Source organism: Tupaia chinensis, unplaced genomic scaffold (assembly GCF_000334495.1).
Source record: "Tupaia chinensis unplaced genomic scaffold, TupChi_1.0 Scaffold000523_1, whole genome shotgun sequence".
NCBI lineage: Eukaryota > Metazoa > Chordata > Mammalia > Scandentia > Tupaiidae > Tupaia > Tupaia belangeri.
In genome coordinates, this window is record NW_006160036.1 from 1,799,753 (window position 1) to 1,824,141 (window position 24,389).

General features: G+C 40.5%; 1 protein-coding gene across 1 annotated transcript in view; it reads left to right on the forward strand.

The window, feature by feature from the left end:
* LOC102491214 (cytochrome b5 type B) overlaps positions 1 to 23,396 on the forward strand; it is a gene marked incomplete at its 5' end in the record, with an annotated part of 46,783 nt that extends 23,387 nt beyond the window's left edge. Inside the window, 4 exon segments of the mRNA XM_027775097.1 lie at positions 6,128 to 6,256; positions 7,625 to 7,654; positions 17,126 to 17,154; positions 23,179 to 23,396. Of these exon segments, the coding sequence (XP_027630898.1) occupies positions 6,128 to 6,256; positions 7,625 to 7,654; positions 17,126 to 17,154; positions 23,179 to 23,269 (279 nt within the window).
* Between the last annotated feature and the right edge of the window lie 993 nt (positions 23,397 to 24,389).

Here is a 24,389-nt window from a genome sequence, read left to right on the forward strand (position 1 = left end):
CGCGCGTCCCCACGCGCCCGGGGTGAGTTTTAAGCCACCGGGTCCGGGACGCGAACCGCGGTCGACTACGTGGGAGTCCAGCAACATAGCCATTACGCTAACTGCTGGTTCCCTATAAATGATTTTTTATTCTTGTTTTTACCCCAAACTTAGCACAGTGAATAAAGAATTTTTACATCTTACCCTCTCTCTGGGGTGCTAAGGTTCTTTGGGTTCTTCCACAGGCCTTCTTATGCTTCTCAGCCTGGGCATTATCTTGGTCTAGGACTTACCTGGGACTCTGTTGTGGCCTCCACCCAGCACACTGCTTCCACCTGGGCTTCCAGATGTCCACTGCAAGCCCTAATGCCATTCAATGTTAAATAGCAATACAAAGTTCTAAAACTGAAGCCAAAAATTCCCTAACATCCCTTTGCTTATTCTAAACTATCTATATAGTAAGACCACATTTTGTTTATTTTTTTAAAAATAATTATTTTATTTAACTCTATTATTTTAATATTTCCAGAAAGAGAGACAGAGCGAGAGGGAAAGTGAGAAAGTAAGCAGCTAGGTCTGGGACTTGAACCATGTGGGAGTCCAATGCTCTTAACCACCACCCCACCTGCTGGCCCAAGACCACATTTTAGAGTGAACTAAACCAAAGGTTATTTTGACCACGCCGACTCCCTTGCCTCAGAAAGAAAAGCAGTCTATATAACGTTAAGGACTGGGGGCCAGCAGATGGCATGGTGGTTATGTCACTGGACTCTTACAGAGCTGACCGTGATTTGAGTCCCGGAGCTGGCGGTTTGAAAATCATGCAGGGCATGGGTGTGTGCATGCCCAAGATCCTTGAAGGAGAATGGAGGAGAAGGGATTGCAGTGTCACTATCCCCCATTGTGGGTGATTTCTCACTTTCTGTCTCTCTGTCTCTATCTCTGCCTCTGGTAAGTGCACACACCCTAAGGCAAAAATCTCAAAAAATTATGGATTGTATGAATTTGCTTTTGTAAAAACACTGATACTTTTGTTTATTTATTTGCCTTTTTTTGGAGGGGGGGTAGAGGGGGGTAGAGGTTTTTTCCTATAAGGGTGCATGTGTTCGCCAGAGAGACAGAAAGTGAGAAATCACCCCCAAGGGGGAATGGCCACACTGCAATCCCTTCTCCTCTCGGGATCTTGGGTACCCACACACACACCTGGCATGAGTTTAAGTCACTGAGTCCAGGACTTGAACTGCAGTCGACTACATGGGAGTCCAGCAACATAGCCATTACGCCAACTGCTGGTCCCTATTTATTTGCTTTTAATTTGCCAGAGGGCACATATACTCTTTAGAGACAGAGAGAGAGAAAGAGGGAGAAAACATCTCCCAATGGGGCATGGTCACACCGAACTCCCTTCCCTTATGTATTTCCATACTGTCAGGATTTGAGGTATGCACACACATGTACCTGGTGTGTTTTTAAACTCTAAGGCTAGGATTTGAACTGATCAGCTGGCCATGTGAGATCTGGCTCCCTTAACCACCAGGCCATGGGGCTGGCCTCAAAAACTATTCATCCCTGCTTAGCACATAAGATAGTAAGGATTCAGAATTGTAAAATCATAATCAGATGATTGAAAGAATGCACAAGAAACACAGTGGAATTTTATGCCCAGTTGTAAACTGTTCTTATTTCATTTTTCTTTTTTTGGAGAGTTTTTTTTTGCTATAGGGTGCATGCACTCAGCAGAAAGGCAGAGAGAGAGACAGAAAGTGAGAAATCACCCCCCGGGGGGGGGGATGGTGGCCACACTGCAATCCCTTCTTCTCCATTCTCCTCTCGGGATCTAAGGCACGCACACACATGCGCCCGGTGAGTCTAAGCCGCTAGGTCCGAGACTCAAACCACAGTCCAAACATGGGAGTCCGGCGACATAGCCATTTTGCCAACTGCTGGTCCCATAAACTGTTCTTATTTCTGTTACACGACTATAAATGATTTTTTCTTTTTTTTTTGGAGAGGTTTTTGCTATAGGGCGCGTGCGCTCGCCGGACAGACAGAGAGAGACATAGAGACAGAAAGCGAGAAATCACCCCCCAGGGGGGATGGTCACGCCGCAATCCCTTCTCCTCCATTCTCCTCTTGGGATCTTGGGCACGCACGCATGCACACGCGCCCGGCGTGAGTTTTAAGCCACCGGGTCCGGGACGCGAACCGCGGTCGACTACGTGGGAGTCCAGCAACATAGCCATTACGCTAACTGCTGGTTCCCTATAAATGATTTTTTATTCTTGTTTTTACCCCAAACTTAGCACAGTGAATAAAGAATTTTTACATACACACATATTTTAAGTATTATACTTTCTTCTTTTTATTTATTTATAAGTGATGAAAGATTGGTGAAAATGGAAGTACTCTGTAGAAAGCTGTGTAGGAAGTCATAAATTTGCTCTTTTTCCTGAATATCTCAGATTGCCAAGAAATTTTGTTATCCTTTTACTCCAAAAGGCAAAATAGTAGTTGAAATGTGTTATGAGGAAATATATCTCCCATAATTTAGATACATAGAGCAAACTGAGATGTAATTTCAAAACTAATGACTTAGTTCATTGACAGAAAAACCAGCTGAGATATTTCAAATGAATGATGCTCTTTTTCCTGAATATCTCAGATTGCCAAGAAATTTTGTTATCCTTTTACTCCAAAAGGCAAAATAGTAGTTGAAATGTGTTATGAGGAAATATATCTCCCATAATTTAGATACATAGAGCAAACTGAGATGTAATTTCAAAACTAATGACTTAGTTCATTGACAAAAAAACCAGCTGAGATATTTCAAATGAATGATGGTTGTCTTTTTTTTTTTTTTTGCTCTAATAGCATATTCAAAACCCTGGGATGTGAGAATTATTGGGTGGAGATGTTCTTGGAGATAAAAATAGAAGTTATCCTCAGGGAGCTTGTAGGCAAATAACTATGACTGGGAGGTTACCCTTGCCAAGCCTTTGTTGTCATTTGAATTAATCTTTGAAATAGGAATGATAACATTATTCTTGCTTAAATCGTTGTTATAAAAAGCATATTTAATAAAAGGACACATTTAGGTATGTTGAATAATATCAATTCTAAGTTTGCTAATAATTAAGTGTTGAGTATTCACTTTCAGTCAAGGCCTCTGCTAAGTAACTTTTTAAAAAAATAAACACATAACTTTTTTAAAAAAGAGTAATTTATTATTATTCTTTTTAATTTGAACAGAGAGAAAAGAAAGAGAGAGGGAAAGTGAGAAAGCCAGCCACCAGGCCCAGGACTTGAATCACTGTTGGCCATGTGGGAGGCCAGTGCCCCAATCACCACACCACCACCTGCTCGTTCTAAATGTAACATATTTTTTTAAGAATTATTTAATTTCATTAATTTATTTTATTTTATTTTGAGAGGTTTTTGTATAGGGTGCATGCGCCCATCAGAAAGACAGAGAGAGACAGAGAGACAGAAAGCTAGAAATCACCCCCCCAGGGGGGATGGCCATGCCACAGTTCCCTCTCCTCCATTCTCTTCTCGGGATCTTGGGCACACATGCACACGTGCCTGGCATGAGTTTAAGCCACCAGGTCCAGGACTTGAACTGCAGTCAACTACATGGGAGTCCAGCAACATAGCCATTACACCAACTGCTGGTCCCCTAATTTAATTTGATTTAATTTAATTTGACCAGTGATAAAGAGAGAAAGTGAGAAAGCAAGCCACCAGTTATGAGATTTGAACCATGGTTAGCTACTTGGGAGACTAGCATCCCTAATCACCACATTACCCGCCAGCCCTTATGTATAACTTTATTTTTTAAAAAGTTTATTGTGGGGGTCAGCAGATGGTATAGTGGTTAAGGTGCTGGACTCCTATGTGGCGGACTATAGTTCAAGTCCTGGACACAGCGGCTTGAAACTCAGTGCTGGGCACTTGTGCACGTGTGCCCAAAATCACGGGGAATGGAAGAGAAGGGATTGTGGCATGGCCATCCAACATGGGGGTTGATTTCTCATTTTCTTTCTCTCTCTAGTAAGCACACTGTCCATAGCAAAAATCTCTTTCTTTAAAAAAAAAAAGTTTATTTTCTGAGAAGAGTATACTTGGTAAAATGATTTCAAGAGGATACAGTGAAAAGTATCCCCTCCGCCTTGTCTCTTAGCTCCCAGGTTCTCTTCAATGTCACCAGAGATATTTTATGTATGTGTAAGCACATATATATCTTTTTTTTTTTTTCAGGTTTTTGTCATAGGGCACATGCACTTTCTCAAGAGAAATAGGGAGAAAGAAAGTGAGAAATCACCCCCTGGGGGAATGGCTACACTGCAGTCCCTTCTCCGTTTTCTTGGGATTTGGGACATGCATGTACACATGCCCAGCATGATTGCCAAGCCACCAGGTTCAGGATTCAAACCATGGTTAGTAATCTGGGAGTCCAGGGCATTCACCACCATACCACTTACTGGCCCCTACGCATCTACTTTTTAAAATCACAGATGATAGAGGCCAGCAGGTGGCATCGTGGTTAAGGGCGTAGGACTCCCATATGGCTGACCATAGTTCAAGTCCTGGACCTGGCGGCTTGTTTTCTCACTTTCCCTCTCTTTCTCTCTCTCTCATTCTGTCCCTCTCTGGTCACATTTTAAAAACTAAATAAATAAAGTTAAATAAAATAAATCTCTTTTTAAAAATCACAGATGGTAACATAACTATTACACCTTGTTCTTTTCTATTTTATTTATTTATTTATTTTTGGAGAGGTTTTTGCTATAGGGTGCATGTGCTCACCAGAGAGACAGGGAGATAGAAAATGAGAAATTGCCCCCCTGGGGGGATGGCCATGCCACAATACCTTCTCCACTCTCCTCTCAGGATCCTGGGTATGCACATACATGTGCCCGGTGTGAGTTTAAGCCACTGGGTCAGGGATTTGAACTGCAGTCAACTACATGGGAGTCCAGCGACATAGCCATTACACCAACTGCTAGTCCCATCTTTTCTATTTTTATTTAATACAGTTGTTATCAAGATAATTTATGTAAGTTCCCCAATCCCCTTTTTTTTGGACAAGTTTTTGTTATAGGGTGCATTCGTTCGAAAGAAAGGCAGAGAGAGACAAAGAGACAGCAAGAAATCACCCCCACAGGGGGATGGCCATGCCACAGTCCCTTCTCCATTTTCCTCTTGGGATCTTGGGCACACACACACACATGTCTGGCGTGAGTTTAAGCCTCCAGGTCCAGGACTCGAACTGCAGTCGACTACATGAGAGTCTAGCGACCTAGCCATTTTGCCAACTGCTGGTCCCGCCTTTTTAAAAATAATAGAACGCACACATGTGTGTGGGAGAGATGATCACACTCCACAGAGTGGTCACAGTGTGATCTTCTCTCACCTCCAGTCCTCCAAACTATTGGATCCTTATCCTGCTGGGAATTTGAACCAGTCATTGTGTGGGATTTGGCTTCTCTCAAGCAGTATATTACCCCTGTAACACATAACTGGCCCGAGATATCTACTCTTATTAATCACCTCCATTTGACAAATATGGGATATAAAAATACCTCATTTTCTTATTAACTTGCCCAGGGTCACATAACTTATTAAGTCAATTTATTGAACATTATAGTTTGAAATGATGTCACTTACAAAGAAACTTGCAAGAATAAAGAATTCCATATGCCCTTTGACCGTAGTCTCCATTCGGGTCTGCAGCTGTCTCAGTAATGTTGGTAACAAGAACCAACCCAGGATCCCACATTCCAGTTGTCATGTGTCTCTATCCTCTTTCACTCTAGATCACTTTCTTCAGTCTTATCTTGATTTTCAGGACCTTGATATTTTTGGAAATAACAGACCAGTTGCTTTATAGAATGTCGTTCAATTTGTGGTTTCTTACAATACCTGTATTATACCCAGGTTTCTCACAGTGCTCGTATTATACACTTTGGGCCAGAATCTCACAAAATTGTTCTGTGTTCTTCCCCTTGCACCAGTTAGGTGATAACACAATGTCAGTTTATTCCATTACTCCCATTAAAGGGAGAGAAGAGAAAGGAGGAAAAGGAGATGGAAACATCTAGTTTGCGTTTCAGAGAACCCTCTGGTCATTAAATATCTTTCCTTGTAGCACCCTGGTGGAGAAGAGGTTCTGCTGGAACAAGCTGGTGCAGATGCAAGTGAAAGCTTTGAAGATGTAGGCCACTCCTCTGATGCCAGAGAAATGCTCAAGCAGTACTATATTGGTGACGTCCATCCGGTAAGAACTCTCAGCCAGGAGTGCTTATATGGTAAAAACTACTTTTCTTTGCGGGGGGAGGGTTTTGATATAGGGCGCATGTGCTCGCCAGAGAGACAGAGAGACAGAAAGCGAGAAATCACCCCCTAGGGTGATTTTTGAACCACGGGAAAAAACTACTTAACAGCCACGGAGCAGCGTGAAGGAACGAATTACTAAAATAGAAATTCATTCAACCCAACCGTCACACAGAATTTTTTCCTTTTTTCACTATGCTAAGACACATCTTGTTTGCCAAGCATTGTAAGCATGTGGTATCTCTGAAAAGGGAACTGATTTTGGTTGTTTTTTTGGGGGGGATGGGGAAGATGTTTTTGCTATAGGGCACCTGTGCTCGCCAGAAAGACAGAGAGAGACAGAGAGACAGAAAGTGAGAAATTACCTCCCAGGGGGATGGCCATGCTGCAATCCCTTCTCTATTCTCCTCTCGAAATCTTGGCCACAAATGCACATGCACCCAGCATGAGTTTAAGCCACCAGGTCCAGGACTTGAACCACAGTTGGCTACGTGGGAGTTCAGCGACATAGCCATTATGCCAACTGCTCGTCTCTTGGATTATTATTTTTATTGAGTGACTTATTGTTGTAATACAGTTAGTAACATCTCTACCTAAAATAGTGATTGGGTTTATTTTTTTTTAAGAATGATTTATTTAATTAATTCCATGTGTTGTTATTATTTTTAATTTGACCAGACAGAGAGAGAGAGAAAGGGAAAGTGAGAAAGTAAGCCACCAGGTCTAGGACTTGAACCATAGTCAGCTATGTGGGAGTCCAGCACCTTTAACCACCACACTCCTGTGACTATATTATTCTTGCAAGTTTCTTGCTAAAGATAGTGACTATGGACTTTTTAAGCTGACCATATATAGTCCTTTTTTTTTTTTTTTTTTTAAATACAGAGAGATTTTTGCTATAGGGTGTATGTGCTTACCAGAGAGATAGAGAGAGACAGAAAGCAAAAAATCATCCCCCTGGGGGATGGCCATGCCACAATCTCTTCTCCATTCTCCTCTCAGGATCTTCGGTGTGCACACACACACCTGGTGTGAGTTTCAAACATCTGGATCCGAGACTCGAACTATGGTCAGCCATGTGGGTGTCCAGCGATGTTACCATTATGCCATCTGCTGGTCCCCCACACATACCAGTCTAGCATGAGACCCTGATATGCTCAGGGTTGGAGTGTCAGTATCCTACACACCCTGAAGTCTCCCAGGAAATTCACTGCCACCAGAATGAAGTCTCACGTCCTAAGGTTGGAAAGATGCACATAGTAAGAGTTCATTTGGATATGGATTAAAATATTTGTTTTCTTATTTTTAACAGAGTGACCTTAAGCCTGAAGGTGGTAGCAAGGTAAGTTATCTGTTTGATTTATGCATTGCAAGTGTTTATATTTGTCTACTCATATAGAATTGCTTTTTCAAAATATTATCTTAACAAGAGTCGTGAAAAAAAAATTTACTTTTTTCCCCAAGCAAAAATCATATTTTTCAGGAATTTGACCTACTACCATCTCAGGAAAAAAGAACAGCTGAATCTTAAACAGTAGGAAATACTTTGTTAAATGCTTCTGTATGCTTTTTAAATTAAAAAAAAAAAATTGAAATACCAAAGCTATGCCCCATATGGTTTTGAAAGAAATTAGTTTATGGGTTCAATTGTAGAAAAAACCCTGATTTTTACACTATGTAAAGTAGGTGATAATGATTGCTTCCGTGTTAGAAAAAAACATTAAAAGTTGATTTTATCTTGTAAATTAACTTTTTTTCTGTAATACAGAGTTCTTTCTTTCCTTTTATCCCAAATTTATATAATTCCTTTATTCTATAGGCTTGAATAGACCCGTACCTCTCCCAGTTACTCAATGACATAACAAAAACAATAGATTAAGTACCTTAATGTACTTTGTGGTATGTACCAGGAAGAAAATGTGAAAGTCTCTTTTGCTTCCCACAAACTACATGGTTCCTTTACAATTTTCATTGACTTCTCTCTTTCAAATAGCTATTACACTGACTTCTAAAGGGCAAGCGTTCAGGTGTCATCTAGAACAATATGGAGGCAGTCTTGCCCTCCCTCTTTCCTCCTCCTAACTTTTGCTTCTCATTCCTCACCAAGTCAGAATTAGCAGACAGGTTTGACACAGAATTATGATTGATCTAGACACAAGAATTCTTTCAACTTAAAAGACTGCTTGCTTGACCATGTCTGCCCTCTATTGTCCTACAATTTGTGTAAATCAACTCTTTGTTTTGCTAGACTCTTCTACTCAGAATGGTGACTCGTTTATGAAAGGAGGATGAACGAAATGTTCCTTAAATGCTTTAAAAAAAGCCTGTTGGGGTCCAGCAGGTGACATAGTGGCTAGGGCACTGAACTCCCACATCACTGACCATGGTTTGAGTCCTGGACTGGACTGCTTGTTTTCTTACTTTCCTTCTCTCTTTGTCTTGTACATGTGCCCTATAGCAAATTAAAAATATATATATGTTAACAATAATAAATAAAGTTAAATAAATTTTTTTAAAAACCTGTTAGTTTGTCCTCCCTTCTTAATGTGTGTACTACCCAATCTTGAATCTTCACTTGTGTTTTTAAGTAACCTGGCCTTAATTAGTATATTCAGCATGTTAAGAAAATAACACTCAGCATCTGACCGAAGAACTGTTCCCCTCTGTACAAGGGATGTACCTTGTATCTAGGGACTATAACCCATTTTTAACACAAAGTAACTATGAGAGCACTTCTTATGTTGAAAAAATATTTTTGTAATTATAATGTATAAAAGTCTACAAATTGTATTTTTTTTAAAGTTTTTTCTATAGGACACAGAGACAGAGAGAGGGAAAATGAGAAATCACCCCCAAAGAGAGATGGCCACACCTCAATCCCTTCTCCTTTAGTCTTCTCTTGGAATGTTGGGCACGCATGCACACATGCCTGGCATGTTTTTCAAGCTGCAGGGTCTAGGTCTCAAACTATGCAGCCAGTGCCATGTAGAACCCAGCTGCCTTAAACCATCACACCACCAGCTGGCCCGGTATTTTTTCTTTAGTGGTATGTTATATATCTTATCACAATTTTTTTAAGGAATTAATTAATTAATTATTAGTTTTAGGGAAAGTGAAAGTAAGCCACCAGGTCCAGGACTTGAACTGCAGTTGACCATGTGGGAGTCCACCTGAACTATCACGCCATCTGTCAACCCCTCACAGTGGTTTCTTTCTTTCTTTGGGTTTTGTTCTGTTTTTTTTTTTTTAAGAATTACTTATTTCATTTCATTTCTTTACTTATTTTAATTTGATCAGAGAGGGACAGAGAGTGAGAAAGTAAGCTGCCAGGTCCAGGACTTGATCTGCATTCGGCCATGTGGGAGTCCAGTGTCTTTAACCACCACATTACCTGCTGGCTCTCAACAGTGGTTTCTTAAGAGAAATGTATATAGGGCCAGTAGGTGGTGTGGTGGTTAAGGCGCTGCACATTCCTTCATGACCAACCATGGTCCAAGTCCCGGACCTGGTGACTTGCTTTCTCTCTTTCTTTCTCTCTGTGTGTCTGTCTTTCTCTGGTCAAATTAAAATAAATGAATAAATAAAATTAAATAAATAATTGTTTTAAAAAAGAGAAGTGTATGTATATACATTTGTTTTAGGGTTTGTTTTTATTTTTTGTTTTTTCATTTTTGCCATAAGGCACGTGTGTTCTCCAAAGACAGTGAAAGGGGAAATGAGAAATCACGTCCTAGGTGGAATGACCACACTGCAGTCCCTTCTCCATTTTCCCCCTAGTATTTTGGGAATGCATGCATACGTGCCAGGCATGATTTTCAAAGCTTCGGATCTAAAACTTGAACCACAGTAGGCCATGCGAGAATCCAGTACCTTAACCACCATGCCATCTGCTGGCCCCTACGGGGAATTTTTTTTTTTTTTTTTTTTGGAGAGATTTTCACTGTAGGGCGTGTGCGCTCGCCAGACAGACAGAGAGAGACATAGAGACAGAAAGCGAGAAATCACCCCCCAGGGGGGATGGTCACGCCGCAATCCCTTCTCCTCCATTCTCCTCTCGGGATCTTGGGCACGCACGTACACGCGCCCGGCGTGAGTTTTTAGCCACCAGGTCCGGGACGTGAACCGCGGTCGACTACGTGGGAGTCCAGCGACATAGCCATTACGCTAACTGCTGGTTCCCTATCTTTGAATTTTTCCTTATCTACAGGGAAATATTTTTTATATAATCGGGCTGACTCTAGGAGTATATACTATGGAAGATAGGAATCGTTAAACTGTATTCTCATCCAGAAATAAATGGTTTCCAGTGATCTCTGTATCTTAGTACAGTGGAGCTTCACAAGAAGGCTGTCCTCAATATTCATGGTACAGGATAATATGATAGTTGAGACTATAAAATGTTGAAATCATAATCTTCAGTACTCCAACTTTTTAGGTGGTAAGATGAACTTAATACTGAAATTCATAGAGTAGTAGCTTATGCTGTAAGGTCCATAGTTTTATGGGGGAAAATCCTTTCCATTAGTATTTGAAACCAGAAGTTGCCAAACTTTTTCATAAATTACTGGCTTTAGAGATATCAAAGAATTCTAAATAAAAAGCTGCAAAAACCCCTTGAGACCACCCATTAAATTTACTGAAGATGTACTGTGGCTTAAAATTCACTTCCTCTAGTTTTAAATACTGCGAATTCTTTTAAAACAGCTAATGTCCAATTTAAGACCTGAAACAAAAACTGTACATGCCTGATACTTGCCTTTTATTTAAACCTTTGAGAACTATGTTTTATAAGAAGAATTATTTTATTTATTATTATTTTAAAATTTTCTAGTAGACATGTGTCCAAAGAGAGACAAAGAAAGAGAGGGAAAGTGAGAAAGCAAGCCACCAAGTCCAGGACTCAAACCATGGTCAGCCATGTGGGAGTCCAGTATCTCAACCTCCATGCTACCTGCTGGCCCCCAGAAGCTATGTTTATAATGCCCTGTCTGTTTTCTCAATGCATCATAATCATGATTATGGCTCATTTCTTCCCTGTATTTTCGTCCAGAGTACACCACATTCCTTAAGCATGTGCTCTTCTCTCATGTTTTCTCAAGAGTCGACAGTGAAATCTACTCCACTGGCCTCCAAAACCCTTTCCTTGTGTTTGCCAAATGTGACATCTCTCTTTTTTTTCTTTTTTTTTTTTTTTTAACTTTATTATTTATTCATGTGTTTATTTCAATTTGACCAGAGAGGGACAGAGTGAAAGAGAGGGAGGGAGAGAGAGGGAGAAAGCAAGCTACTAGGTCCAGGACTTGAACCACGGTCGGCCATGTGGGAATCCAGCGCCTTTAACCACCATGTCACCTGCCGGCCCCTCTCTTGTTCTTTTAACTTTATCAAGAAAGGTTAGTACTTATGTACTGTGCCTCTTAGAAGTAGATCTGGGAAAACACTCCTTATGTAGCTGGTGGAAGAGAGAAACCTAGACATAAGAGAATGGTGTTTCCTTCTCTCTACCTTTTTTTTTTTTTTTTTTTTTTTTTTTTTTTGAGAGAAATTTTTGTACTGTTTGAGAGAGAGAAATTTTTGCAAGGGCATGTGTGCTTGCTGGAGAGACAGAAAGTGAGAAATCATACCCCAGTGCATTGGCCACACCACAGTTTCTTTTCCTCCATTCTCCTTTCAGGATCTTGGGGACACACACACACACATGCCCAGCATGAGTTTTAAGTCGCTGGGTCCAGGACTTGAACCACGGTCAACTACGTAGGAGTTCAGCGACATAACAATTGCGTCATCTTGCTGGGCCCTCCTTCTCTCTACTGTTTAAAAGACTGTTCTTGTATATTTTGTTAAAATTCCCTTGACTTAGAAAATTTGTTGGGCCAACCAGTAGCGTAGTTTTCAAAGGTAGCGGGATCCCATATAGATCCCACTGGGTGCATGCACGTGTGTGCCCAAAATCCGGAGAGGAGAATGGATTGTATTGTGGCTGTCCCCCCGGGGAGTGGTTTTTCACTCTCCCCACCCCTGCCTGTTTCTCCCTCTGGCAAGTGCATGCTCCCTATAGCAAAACTAAAGCAAAGGGATCAAAAGAAAGAAAACTCTGTTGAGATAATTGAATAGGACTTTAGAATTCAAGTTCATCTGATCTGAAACTTCCATTTTACAAATAGTAAAACTGATTTTGCATTAATCTTGAAGATATTAGATTTCAGTTATAAGCAGCTTTATAAAAAGTTTACTGAGAGGACTAGCAGACGGTGTGGTAGTTAAGGCACAGGACTCCCACATGGCCAATCACAGTTTGTCTTGGACCTGGTGGCCTGCTTTCCAGTCTCCTCACTCCCAGCCCTTCTCTGTCCCTGGTGAATGCACATACCCTATAGCATTTTTTTTTAAGAATTATTTTATTTAACTTCACTTATTTATTTTGATTTGACCAGAGGGGCGGCAGAGTGAGGGGGGCGGGGAGTGAGAAAGCAAGCTGCCAGGTCTGGGACTTCAACTACGGTTGGCCATGTGGGAGTTCAGTGCCCTTAACCACCACGCCACCTGCTGGCCCTGCCCTATAGCAAATTAAATAACAATAATAAATTAAATAAATAATTCTTTTAGAAAAAGAAAAAAATTTAGTGAGGTACATATGATAAAAGATTTCCTTTTACCTTCCAAAGTCCATCTTTAGTTTTTTTGGGTTTTTTTTGAGAGGTTGTCGCTATAGGGCGAGTGTGCTCGCCAGACAGAGACAGAAAGCGAGAAATCACCCCCCAGGGGGGATGGCCACACCGCCATCCCTTCTCCTCCGTTCTCCTCTCGGGATCTGGGGCACTCACGCACACGCGCCCGGCGTGAGTTTAAGCCACTGGGTCCGGGATGCGAACTGCGGTCTACTACGTGGGAGTCCAGCGACATAGCCATTACGCTAACTGCTGGTCCCTCCATCTTTAGTATTTATATGTCTGTAAACATACTTATTTACTTATTTATTTTATAGGAGAATTAAAGGCTAGTGAACCTTGAACTTTAGAAACCAGTTTTACTTAAACAGTTAATTTCTGTTTTGAGCTAAAATCATAGTGGACTTAACAGCAGTTCTGTTGTCTACAGGTGTATTCCAAACTCCTTGGAGAATAAACATACATGCCTGTGAGTTACTTAGTAGGGATTATGCTTTAAATACTTTAGATTGAATCTGCTCTCTTATAACTAAAATCATTGTATTGCAATGACTACTGTCCATATGAGAGGTTGAGAGCATTAAAATCCGGGTCTGAATGTATCCAGCCAGATATGAACGCCCAAAGGGATGAATTAAAGTCAGCTATAAACTGTAGCCATTTCACTTAAGTATCCATTAGTTTCAGCACACAGCTTTTTTGGTGTGGAAATAAGGATTGGCAGACTATATACAGAGAGAAGGGTGGAGGAGATGGAAGGTTATGCGTTAATATAACTTTTTTCTTTTCTGTGATGTAAAATGACTTATTTGGCTTCTTTCCGAACTTTGCTGCTAAGAGGTGTGCTTTAAAGATCTCTTTCATTATAGTCAATTAAAAAGCCAGGCTACTGTCATTGGCATTTGTTTGGCCGTCAGCAGCTGTAGCGGCCAGCAGCCTAAAGGGAGTGTATGTTTCTTTCTCTTTTCTTTCCTCTAATGTGTTAGACAGATAGGTCTATTTTGCCTCAATGAATGGATTGATTTTAAAAACCAACTGAGTACTTAAGTTAAAAAACCACCATGTATGATTTTTTGTTTTTTATTTTTAACCTTTTTTTTTTTTTTCTTAAGAGAGATTTTTGCTATAGGGCACGTGTGCTCGCTAGAGAGACAGAGAGAGAGAGAAAGTCTGAAATAACCCTCCAGGGGGAATGGCCATGCCACAATCCCTTCTCCATTCTTCTCTTGGGACTTTGGGCATGCACACACACATGCTCGGTGTGAGTTTTAAGCCACCAGACCTAGGACTTGAACCACGGTTGACTACATGGGAGTCCAGTGATGTAACCATCGTGCCATCTGTTGTTCCCCCATGTATGTTTTGTTTTATTAATTTTTTTAGTTATTACTAGAGATGCTATAAGACGTGCACTTGCTAGAGGGACAGAAAGAGACCAAGACAGAAAGAGAGAAATCACCCTGGGGGTATGGCCACACCAGAGTCCCTTCTCCTCCATTCTTCTCTCATGATCTTGGGTACACATGTACATGCACCCAGCGTGAGTTTAAGTCTCTGGATCCAGGACTCAAATCACAGTCAACTACATGGGAGTCCAGCAACATAACCATTACACCAACTGCTGATCCCAATATACTTTTTATTTTTTATTAGAAACTTAGAATTTTAGCATATTGTGATCTTGGTTCCCTCTGTTCCCTCTCCACTCAGTTGCTTATTACATAGTCTAAGGCTCAATCTGCTTAGCACAGCGCCAGGGGTTTTGTCTGAATAAGAGACACAATCACACGACGGATCATACGCCATGACCCTGTAGACACTGAAGTCTGTTCACAGCATCACATTTCTGGCCTTACTAACTTTGGACCGTAATTAAATCCAAGAAGTGAGGGACTTAGATGTCTGACCACTGTCCAGGGAACACTGCCCACCTCCCACTCACTATGTACAGTGACTGAGCTCTTCCGGGCCCTTGTTTCCTTGTTTGAAGGGTGTGCAACCTTGGCTTTTCTCAGCCTTTCTAACCTCATGGTTTACTCCCTTCACCTCCCAGGGGCACAGCTATTATGGGGGTCGGCAGTGTGTCAGCTCTGCAGTGTTAAAGCCTAAAGTAGAAAGATAGGTCAAGCTGAGAGTAATAAACTGGAGTTATCTCTCCTGGAAAAAGAGAAGTAAAGAAAGAGAGGATGAAAGCTTTGAAATCTAGAGTCCATTTACATAAACTATATGGCTTTTACTTTGAATTAATTATAGATTGCACATCATAACTTACAACTCTACTCATGTGAGCCTTTAAAATAATCACTACTTTTTTTTTCAAGGATTTCATTATTTAACTTTATTTATTTGTTTATTTAAATTTGACCAGGGAGGACAGAATGAGCGAGAGAGAGAAAGTGAGAAATCAGGCCGCCAGGTCTGGGACTTGAACCATGGTTGGCCACGTGGGAGTCCAGTGCTCTTAACCACCATGCCACCTGCCGGCTCCTCGCTACTTTTTTAATATTATAATTACATCTTTTGCTTTGTAAATCCTTGATATATATGTAGATAAAGCATGAAAGACCAATGGACATTTTCTTGATGGACTCAGTTATTTCCTGGCTACTGTAGTGCAATATTTAAAGGGGCAACATTATCAATGAATTTGATGCATACACCATCATCACTACCACTTCCATCTCCCAAATCTGCAGGATAGTAATAGTTGTTGCATTTTGCAAAGATTGACATATAAGCTGTTTTAATTAGCCTGATACGTAATATTCTTAGGAATATCACAGATAACAGTAATCATCAACCTCTGAAGAAAAACATGGTAGTAGATTAATATGATTTTTCTATAGCCTTTTGTTGGAAGGTTTTCTTGCCTATAGGCTAATTTCTTTCAGGTTTGGGGCCATGTATTCATTTGCATGACAATGTTTTGGATATGTGAAATTAAAACTCATTTCATGGACTGCTCTAAAATATATCTGGGCTAGTATGTGTGGTTTCTGGAAATTTTTGGAGATTATCAAAAATTGTCATTAAATACTTAATTGTCTATGTTCGTACCCTGGTATGCTTCTCTACATATTGGCAAAGATGATATTTTGGGCAGTAGCAACCTGTGCTAATGGGTTATTGGGCTCTGGCAGTAAGTTAGCAGGTCTTTTGTGCTATGCGGCTAATTAATGGAATCTGTAACTGCATTTGATAATTGCTTAAATTGAGTAAAAAAAAAATTGATGACAGCTTTATTGATAAGTAATTCATATACCACACAGTTCATTTATTTAAAATGTACAAGTACGTATCAAAGGCATTTAGTGTAATAGCCGTGCAACCGTAATCACAGTCAATTTTGGAACAATTTCATCGTTCCAAAAAGAACCCTATGCCATTAGCAGTCATTTTTCATTTCCCTGCAGCGTTTCCTCCTCTGCAGCCCTAGGCAGCCCCTAATCTACTTCCTGCCTCTATTGGTGATCCTTTTCTGGACATTTCATTCAACCAGACTTACGTAATGTGTTTTTGTGCCTGACTTCTTTCACTTAGAATAATGTTTAGAATGTCTTCCATGTTGAAGCATATTATCAGTACTTTTTATTCAAGATTTGGTTTTAAAGATTATCTTGGTATTTTCTTTCCCTTAACTATATTCTTTCCCCTTTTCATTGTTAAATAAACCTTGAGGCCTCTAGTCATAATTATTATTATTTCAAAGAGTAAATCAGTTTATTTCTGTAAACCTGAGGCAATCATCTACATGATATAGAACATTTCACATTTAAAAACTTTAGGCTTTACAAAATGTTTTCAGAAAATGTGATCTTAGCTACTGCCAGTGGCAAGCCCAGCTAAACCAGGCATATATATCACTGTGGCTGCAAATTGGTTCATTCCAATACAGCTTGTGTCCTTAGCAGTTAGATCTAAAAATGTTCATTTTTACGCTTTCATGAGTGGTTCTTCACTGGGGAGCACAAGTATGTTACAAGAAATAAAATTCCTGTACACTCATTGCTTACAGATTTATAAACATCAAAATGCATGAAAATTGAAGTTCTTTATCAGCCACAGATTTAATAGTCAAAGATATTTAAATGCTTTGTGTTAATCTTTCTTTTTGTCTTTTATTTTTTAATATGTGTTTTCTTCAGGACCCATCAAAAGAGAATTCGTGCAAAAGGTTAGTATCCCCTTAACGAACTTTCTTATGCTCAACCTAATACCAGGCAAACAGTTCTTCCATGAATGTGCATGTAGAATGTAACTTAAGAGTATAGTTGAAGGGCCAGTAAGTGGCCTAGTGATTAAGATGCTGGACTCCCACATGGCCAACACGGATCAAGTCCAGGACCTGGCAGCTTGCTTTCTCACTTTCTCTCTCTCTCTCTCTGGTTAAATTAAAAATAAAAATAATAATAATAACACATAAAATTAAATAAATTTTTTAAAAAACGGAAGAGCACAGTTGAAAGCTAATTATTTCCTTGGCCAAAATCATTATAGGGTCAGTAGTTTCTTGACATTAACAAAATCAACTTTTAATTAAGTTTTAACCATTTCGAATATTCTAAAAGGTTATTGCTTTGAGTGATTTTAAAGTCTTATTGTGACATCAGTTGCAATCACACTCAGTAAAAGGCCAGTATGCATAAAAAAGTCCCAGTCTCTGTAGCTCAGCCTAGCTGTGTGACCTCCACTTAAAAATTAATCAGATTTTGGCCAGCAAATGGTGGTTAGGGTACTGGACTTCCACGTGGCCAATGATGGTTCGGGTTCTAGACCTGGTAGCTTGCTTTTCTCACTTTCCCTTTCTCTGTCTCTCTCTGGTCAAAATTTAAATAAATACAATTAAATAATTATTTTTAAAAACTCAATCTCATTTAATTTTCAAAGTACTCTGAGCAGAAAACAAAAATTATAGGGGAGCAGTGGATGGTGTATTGGTTACGGCACTGGTCTCCCACATAGTTGACATGATTTGAGTCCCAGACCCAGTAGCTTAAAACTCAGGCCGGGCACATGTGTGTGAGTGCCCAAAATCCTGAGAGGTGACGAGAGGAGAAGGGATTGCGGCATGGCATCCCCCTTGGGAGTGATTTCTCACTTTCTGTCTCTCTTTCTCTCTGGCGAGTGCACACGCCCTATAGCAAAAATCTCTCTCAAAAGAATTATTATAGTATCCCTTGCAGTAATAGTAGTAATATAAGAGTATTAGCTCTAAAAGGTGTAACTTGCTATTCCTTAAATGTCAGTACTTCAGATGATTATGGAACCCTTGAACTGTGAAAAAACAAAAAAAAACTTATAGATATTATGTATAGTTATTAGCTCTGTCTTTGGGATACCCCACTTAAAAGTATTTCAGGGAAAGAAAGTCTTATTTCCCCCATGAAATACTGGATCTTTCATTTGTGGTGATGAGAGTATAAAAAAGTACAAAACTATTAGTAAACTCAGTTTTCTTTCTTTTTTTTTTTTTTTAAGATTTATTGTTTATTCATTTTAATTTGACTAGAGAGAGACACACAGAGAGAGAGGAAAGTGAGACACAGAGAGAGAGGAAAGTGAGAAAGCAAGCCACCAGGTCCAGGACTTGAATCATGGTTAGCCATGTGGGAGTGTCCAGCGCTTTAACCACCATGCCACCTGCTGGTCCCAAGTAAACTCAGTTTTCTTAATGTGAAGGACTATGCTCAGCTAAATGCTACAGAAGAGTTTGTAGTAGACTTAAGCTACACATAAAACTGATTAAGAATTATGCGTCAGGGCAGCAGGTGGCATGGTGGTTAAGGCACTGAACTCACACATGATCAACTGTGGTTCAAGTCCTGGACCTGGTGATGTGCTTTCTCACTCCTCCCTCCCAACTTCTCTCCTCTGGTAATAAATAAAATAATTCTTAAACAATTATTATGTAGAATACATAAATAATTCTTTCAAATAAATTTTTAAGAAATAACTCATTGTAATATAAGAAAAAGACTTAAGCATTTTACAGAAGAGACTCAAATATACACATATGGAAAAAGGCTTAATCTTATTATCAGAGAGAGACAAAGTTAAATCATAGGTGGAGGCACAACTGCAATGGCGCACACTGCTAAGACCTGTGCTTTGCAAGCTGGGGCCACATGGGAGCTCGGGTCCTATTCCTGGTCCAACCTAAAGCCTAGGTGTGCTGTGCACCTATAATCCCAGCTATTGGAGACTGAGACAGGAGGACTGAAAACTCAAGGCTGGCTCGGTTAGTCCGCATCTGAAAGAGCCAGGCATGGTGTTGTGTGCCTGTAGCCCTAGTTAGGAAACTGAGGCATGAAGATAGCAACAGAAAAGGAGGGTCTTTTTCTTTTTCTTTTTCTTTTTTTTTGAGAGGATTTTTGCTATAGGGTGCGTGTACTTGCCAGAGAGACAGAAAGAGAGAAATCACCCCCCAGGGGGGATGGCCATGCCACAATCCCTTCTCCTCCATTCTCCTCCCGGGATCTTGGGCACACACGCACATGCACCGGGCGTAAGTTTAAGCCACTGGGTCTGGGACTCGAACCGCGGTCGACTACATGGGAGTCCAGCGACATAGCCATTACACTAACTGCTGGTCCCCTAAGGAGGGTCTTTTTTTGAGAGGTTTTTGCTATAGGGCGCGTGCGCTCGCCAGAAAGACAGAGAGATAGAAAGCGAGAAATCACCTCCCAGGGGGCATGGCCACACTGCAGTCCCTTCTCCATTTTCCTCTTGGGATCTTGGGCATGCACGCACACGCGCCCAGCGTGAGTTTAAGCCACTGAGTCCAGGACTCAAACCGCTGTCGACTACATGGGAGTTCAGCGACATAGCCATTATGCTAACTTCTAGTCCCAAGGAGAGTCTATTTTTAATTATTTTATGAATATTCTTTTTTTTAAGGAATTATTTAACTTTATCTATTCATTTATTTATTTTTAATTTGATGAGAGAGAGACACAGAGAGAGAGAGAGAGAAGGTGAGAAAGCAAGCCACCAGGTCTGGGACTTGAACCGTAGTTGGCCATGTGGGAGTGTCCAGCACCTTAACCACCACACCACCTGCTGGTACCCCCAAGGAGGGTCTTCTTTTAAAAAAATTTTTTTATATATATATATACTTATATCTACCAGATTGGCAAAATTTTTAAATTTTGAAAATAAAAAGAGTTGGTTAGAAGGTGGATCATTAAGACTTTTTTTTCCTCTAGAAATATAAATGAGTACAGTCACTTTGGTTAGCTATTAAATTTAGTAATGCAAATAACCCCCCCCACCCCGAGGATTTTTCGCCATAGGGCATGTGGGCTCACTGGAGAGACAGACAGTGAGAGGCAAAACGAGAAATCACTGGGTGACAGGGAGTTGTGTGGCATGCCCATGCCTCAATCCCTTCTCCATTCTCCTCCTGTGATCTTGGGCATGTACATATATGCACCCAGTGTGATTTTTCAAGCCACTGGATCTGGGACTTGAACCACATTCAGCCATGTGTGGGAGTTCAGCAACATAACCATTACACCATCTGCTGTCCCTGACAAGGGAAATAACTTTGACCTAGCAATTCCATTTCTATGGATATACTCAAAATAAATGTATGCAATTATACCAGGAAATATGTACAGTATTGTTCATTGCAGCATCATTCAAGATAGCCAAGCATTGGAAACAACTCAGATGTCCATTCATTAATGAAAGGAATGAGTTAAATTCTGGTACATTCCTGTAGTAGAATACTACAAAGCAATAAAATAAATGAGCCACAACTACATGCTATAACTACATGCAGTAACCTGGGTGAATTGCCCAGAAAATCTGTTTATGGCAGAAGTTACTGGTGAACCAGGACCAAAGTTGGCATAATGGCTATATTGCTGGTACAGGCCTCGCTGTTCAAGCCCCAGATCCGGCAGCTTAAAACTCATGCTGGGCGTGTGTGCAGGCGTGCCCAAAGTCCTAAGAGGAGAATGGAGGAGAAGGGGTTACTGCATGGCCATCCCACCTCAGGGGTCATTTCTTACTTTCTGTCTCTCTGTCTCTTCAGTGAGCACACGTACCCTATAGCAAAAATCTCTTTAAAAAAACAAACATGTTTTTGAGGGGCTAGCAGGTGGTATAGTGGTTAAAGTGCTGGACTTTCACATGGTTGACCATGTTTTGAGTCCTAGAAGCAGTGGATTGAAACTCACAGCAGGCATGTGTGCATTCATCCCCAAAATCCCAAGAGGAGAATGGAGGATAAGGAATTGCAGTACGGCCATTCTCTCCCCCCACCCCCACCCCGCGGGGACGATTTCTCACTTTCTCTGTCTCTCCGGAGAGCACAAATGCCCTGTATCAAACATCTCTCTCCTTACCCCCCAGAAAAGGTTTTGAAACCAATAAAACCAACTGCAGTTCATAATAAAAGTGAATCTCATTGCCTAAACATGCCTAGCACTTTGTATACTGAAAGATATAATACTTGGGACAAGTTTAAGACATCAGACAGGCAGCTTCGTTTAAAATAAAACAGGTGGGCCAGCCGGTGGTGTGATGGTTAAGGCAGCTGGATCCCACATGGCCAACTATACAGTTTGAGTCCTGGACCCAGGGGCTTGAAAACATGCAGGTACATGCATGTACCCAAAATCCAGAGAAGGAGAAATAGAAGAGAAGGAATCAGGGCATGACCATTTTGCTCACTTTACCTCTCTCCCTCAAGAGCACATGCAACCTCTAGCAGATTAAAACAAGACAAAAAACAAGCACGATCTCGTGTATCTCAGCAATGTGACACGTGAGAACTTAGAAAAAATTTTCAGTAGAAAAGATTGAGAATAGCTAACCACTAATCCTCATACAGTCTTCCCTAATACTTAAATGCCACTGAGAAGAATCAGAGAAAACATGTTTATACCTCACCAAGGATATTTAGGTTCAGCATTTTGTTTGTTTGTTTGGCTTTTTTGGAATGGTTTTTGCTATACGGTGTGTGCACTCACCAGAAAGACAGAGAGAGACAGAAAGCGAGAAATCACCCCCCAGGGGGGATGGCTGCACCACAGTCCTTTCTCCTCCATTCTCCTCTCGGGATCCTCGGCACGCATACACACGCGCCTGGCATGAGTTTAAGCCACCGGGTCCAGGACTCTAACCGCGGTCGACTACAGCTATTACTATATGGGAGTCTAGAGACATAACCATTATGGCATCTGCTGGTCCCTCGCTCAAAACCTTTTAATACCAAGACTATGTATACATTAAATAAAGGGGTAACCAGGTCATTTTCATCATGGAAGAATTACCCCTTAAAACTCACCATGCCAATAAGTTCTGTTAAAGAATTATTTCAAGGATAATGATTATTGTACTGAAACTCCTAAAGAAAGTATTTTTGGGGACCAGTAGTTGGCATAATGGCTATGTCACTGGACTCCCATGTAGTTGACTGCTGTTTGAGTCCTGCACCCAGTGGCTTAAACTCACACCAGGTGTGTGTGTGTGTGCATGTCCAGAATCCTGAGAGGAGAGCGGAGGAGAAGGAATTGTGGCGTGGCCATCCCTTCAGGGTGATTTCTTGCTCTCTGTCTCTCTGTCTGTCTCTGTTTTTCGGGTGAGCACACGTGCCCGATAGCAAAAACCTCTTCAAAAAAAAAAGGAAAGAAAAAAGGTACTTTTTAAGCTGCCTGCCATTTGCTTAACTCCATCTATTAGAACTGTCAGTACATTTCGTGTATATGTATCCCTGTTAGTATTCAGACATAACTAGCTGTGAAAAACAAAAGCATACAGAAGAAACACTTGAATTATCCATAATCTTATAACCCAGAAATAACTACTGTATGTCTTTGTAGAAACACCTACAAAGGTGTGTGTGTGTGTGTGTACGTATTAGGGTGTCAAGAAAGTCGTGACGTGTATTTCAGTGCCAAAATGGTCATGACCTTCCCAACAACCCAATATTTTTTGGTGCCATTCAAAACATTCTGTTAAAAAAAAAAAAAAATTCTGTTTCCACCTTTTAAAAAACTTTTTCTTTAATGCTATGACTCCAATCCAAATATTGTTTCCCTCCCCCAACTACTATGTGATAAGAGCAGTTACAGTTCTCAAAGTAAACCAAAACTCTTTGCCCATATTAATATTAAAATGTGGTTGCCTAAAGGTAGTGAACATTGGCATAAAATGCTTACACGTTTGTTGCTTCCTCTCCTATTTCTAGCTGCTGGTTTTATTGGATTTTCCCCATCGTCGGCGCTGTTCTCTTAGGTTTCCTGTATCGTTACTACACGTCAGAAAGCAAATCCTCCTGAGGAGACCTTGCTGAAGTCTGAAAGGCGCATCTACTTGGGAGTGGCAACTAGACTTGCCTGGGGCTGCAGCAGCGCTCTCTCCTCGAATCTCGCCGGTTGTATTTTTCCCCTTGGAGCCGAGACAGTTGGCCAGACGTCCACCTCAGATCTGGGACCAGTGTCCTTCATCTCTGAGCCTTATTTCCAAAGTACCTGCTCACCCTTCGGCATCCTTGCCAGTGGGTCCTCTCTTTGCTGGTTTCCATGAGCAGATATCTTTATATTTCAGAACTTTCTGTTAATAACTGCAGTTCATATGTTGTAGTGACATTGCTTTTTGCTAAAATTGCCTGCTTTCTAGTACTTTGAATGCACATTTGACATTCTTAAGAGGGCTACACTAGTTTTGAAGGTTTTCGTTTTTCACTTTTCTTTCAAGTAAAATTTTTTAAAATTCAGATTTAATTCTATTATTTATTATAAAGGCTTTAATCCATGAAGTAAAGGTGTGTAGCTGTTATTTAAAATGCAACTGCCAAATAAGTTTGTTCCTTGTTTATATTTGTTAAAACTAGGATGTGGTCATTTCCTACCTCCCAAGCCAGTGTAGCAGGTAGCTAGCTAGTTCTTCCACCCTCTTCCCATCCTCAAGTTCAGCCCCTTTTCTTCCCAGGTTATGTTCGACAAAATTGTGCTTCCCTTGTATTTCTTGGGAGTGAGAAAAAACAAGAAGAAAGAGTGCTGAATTGGGGTTATAGAACCCTGGTGATATCTTTTTTTTTTTTTTTTTTTTTTTTTTTTTTTTTTAAAAACGCTACTTTCAGCAAGAGTTCAGAAAAAGCACCAACACTTTCACTTTGATTTGGCACCAGTTTCTAGCCAGCTCTTTCTCCCCTTCCCCCAGCTACCTTGTATTGGTAAAATATTGATATAAGTATAGAATTACGTTTATAGAGGAGGGATTTTTGCTGCTTTTTATTTAACGATTAGCAAACATTTGATTCCCTGTTTTATAAAAGAGATTTCAACTTAATCTTCTGTATGCCTGGTAAAACAACTTCCATAAAAAATGGCATTTGAAAGTGGGGTGATGTGATGGGAGACTGTTTTCTATTTCATATGTATTTTACCTCCCTGGCTC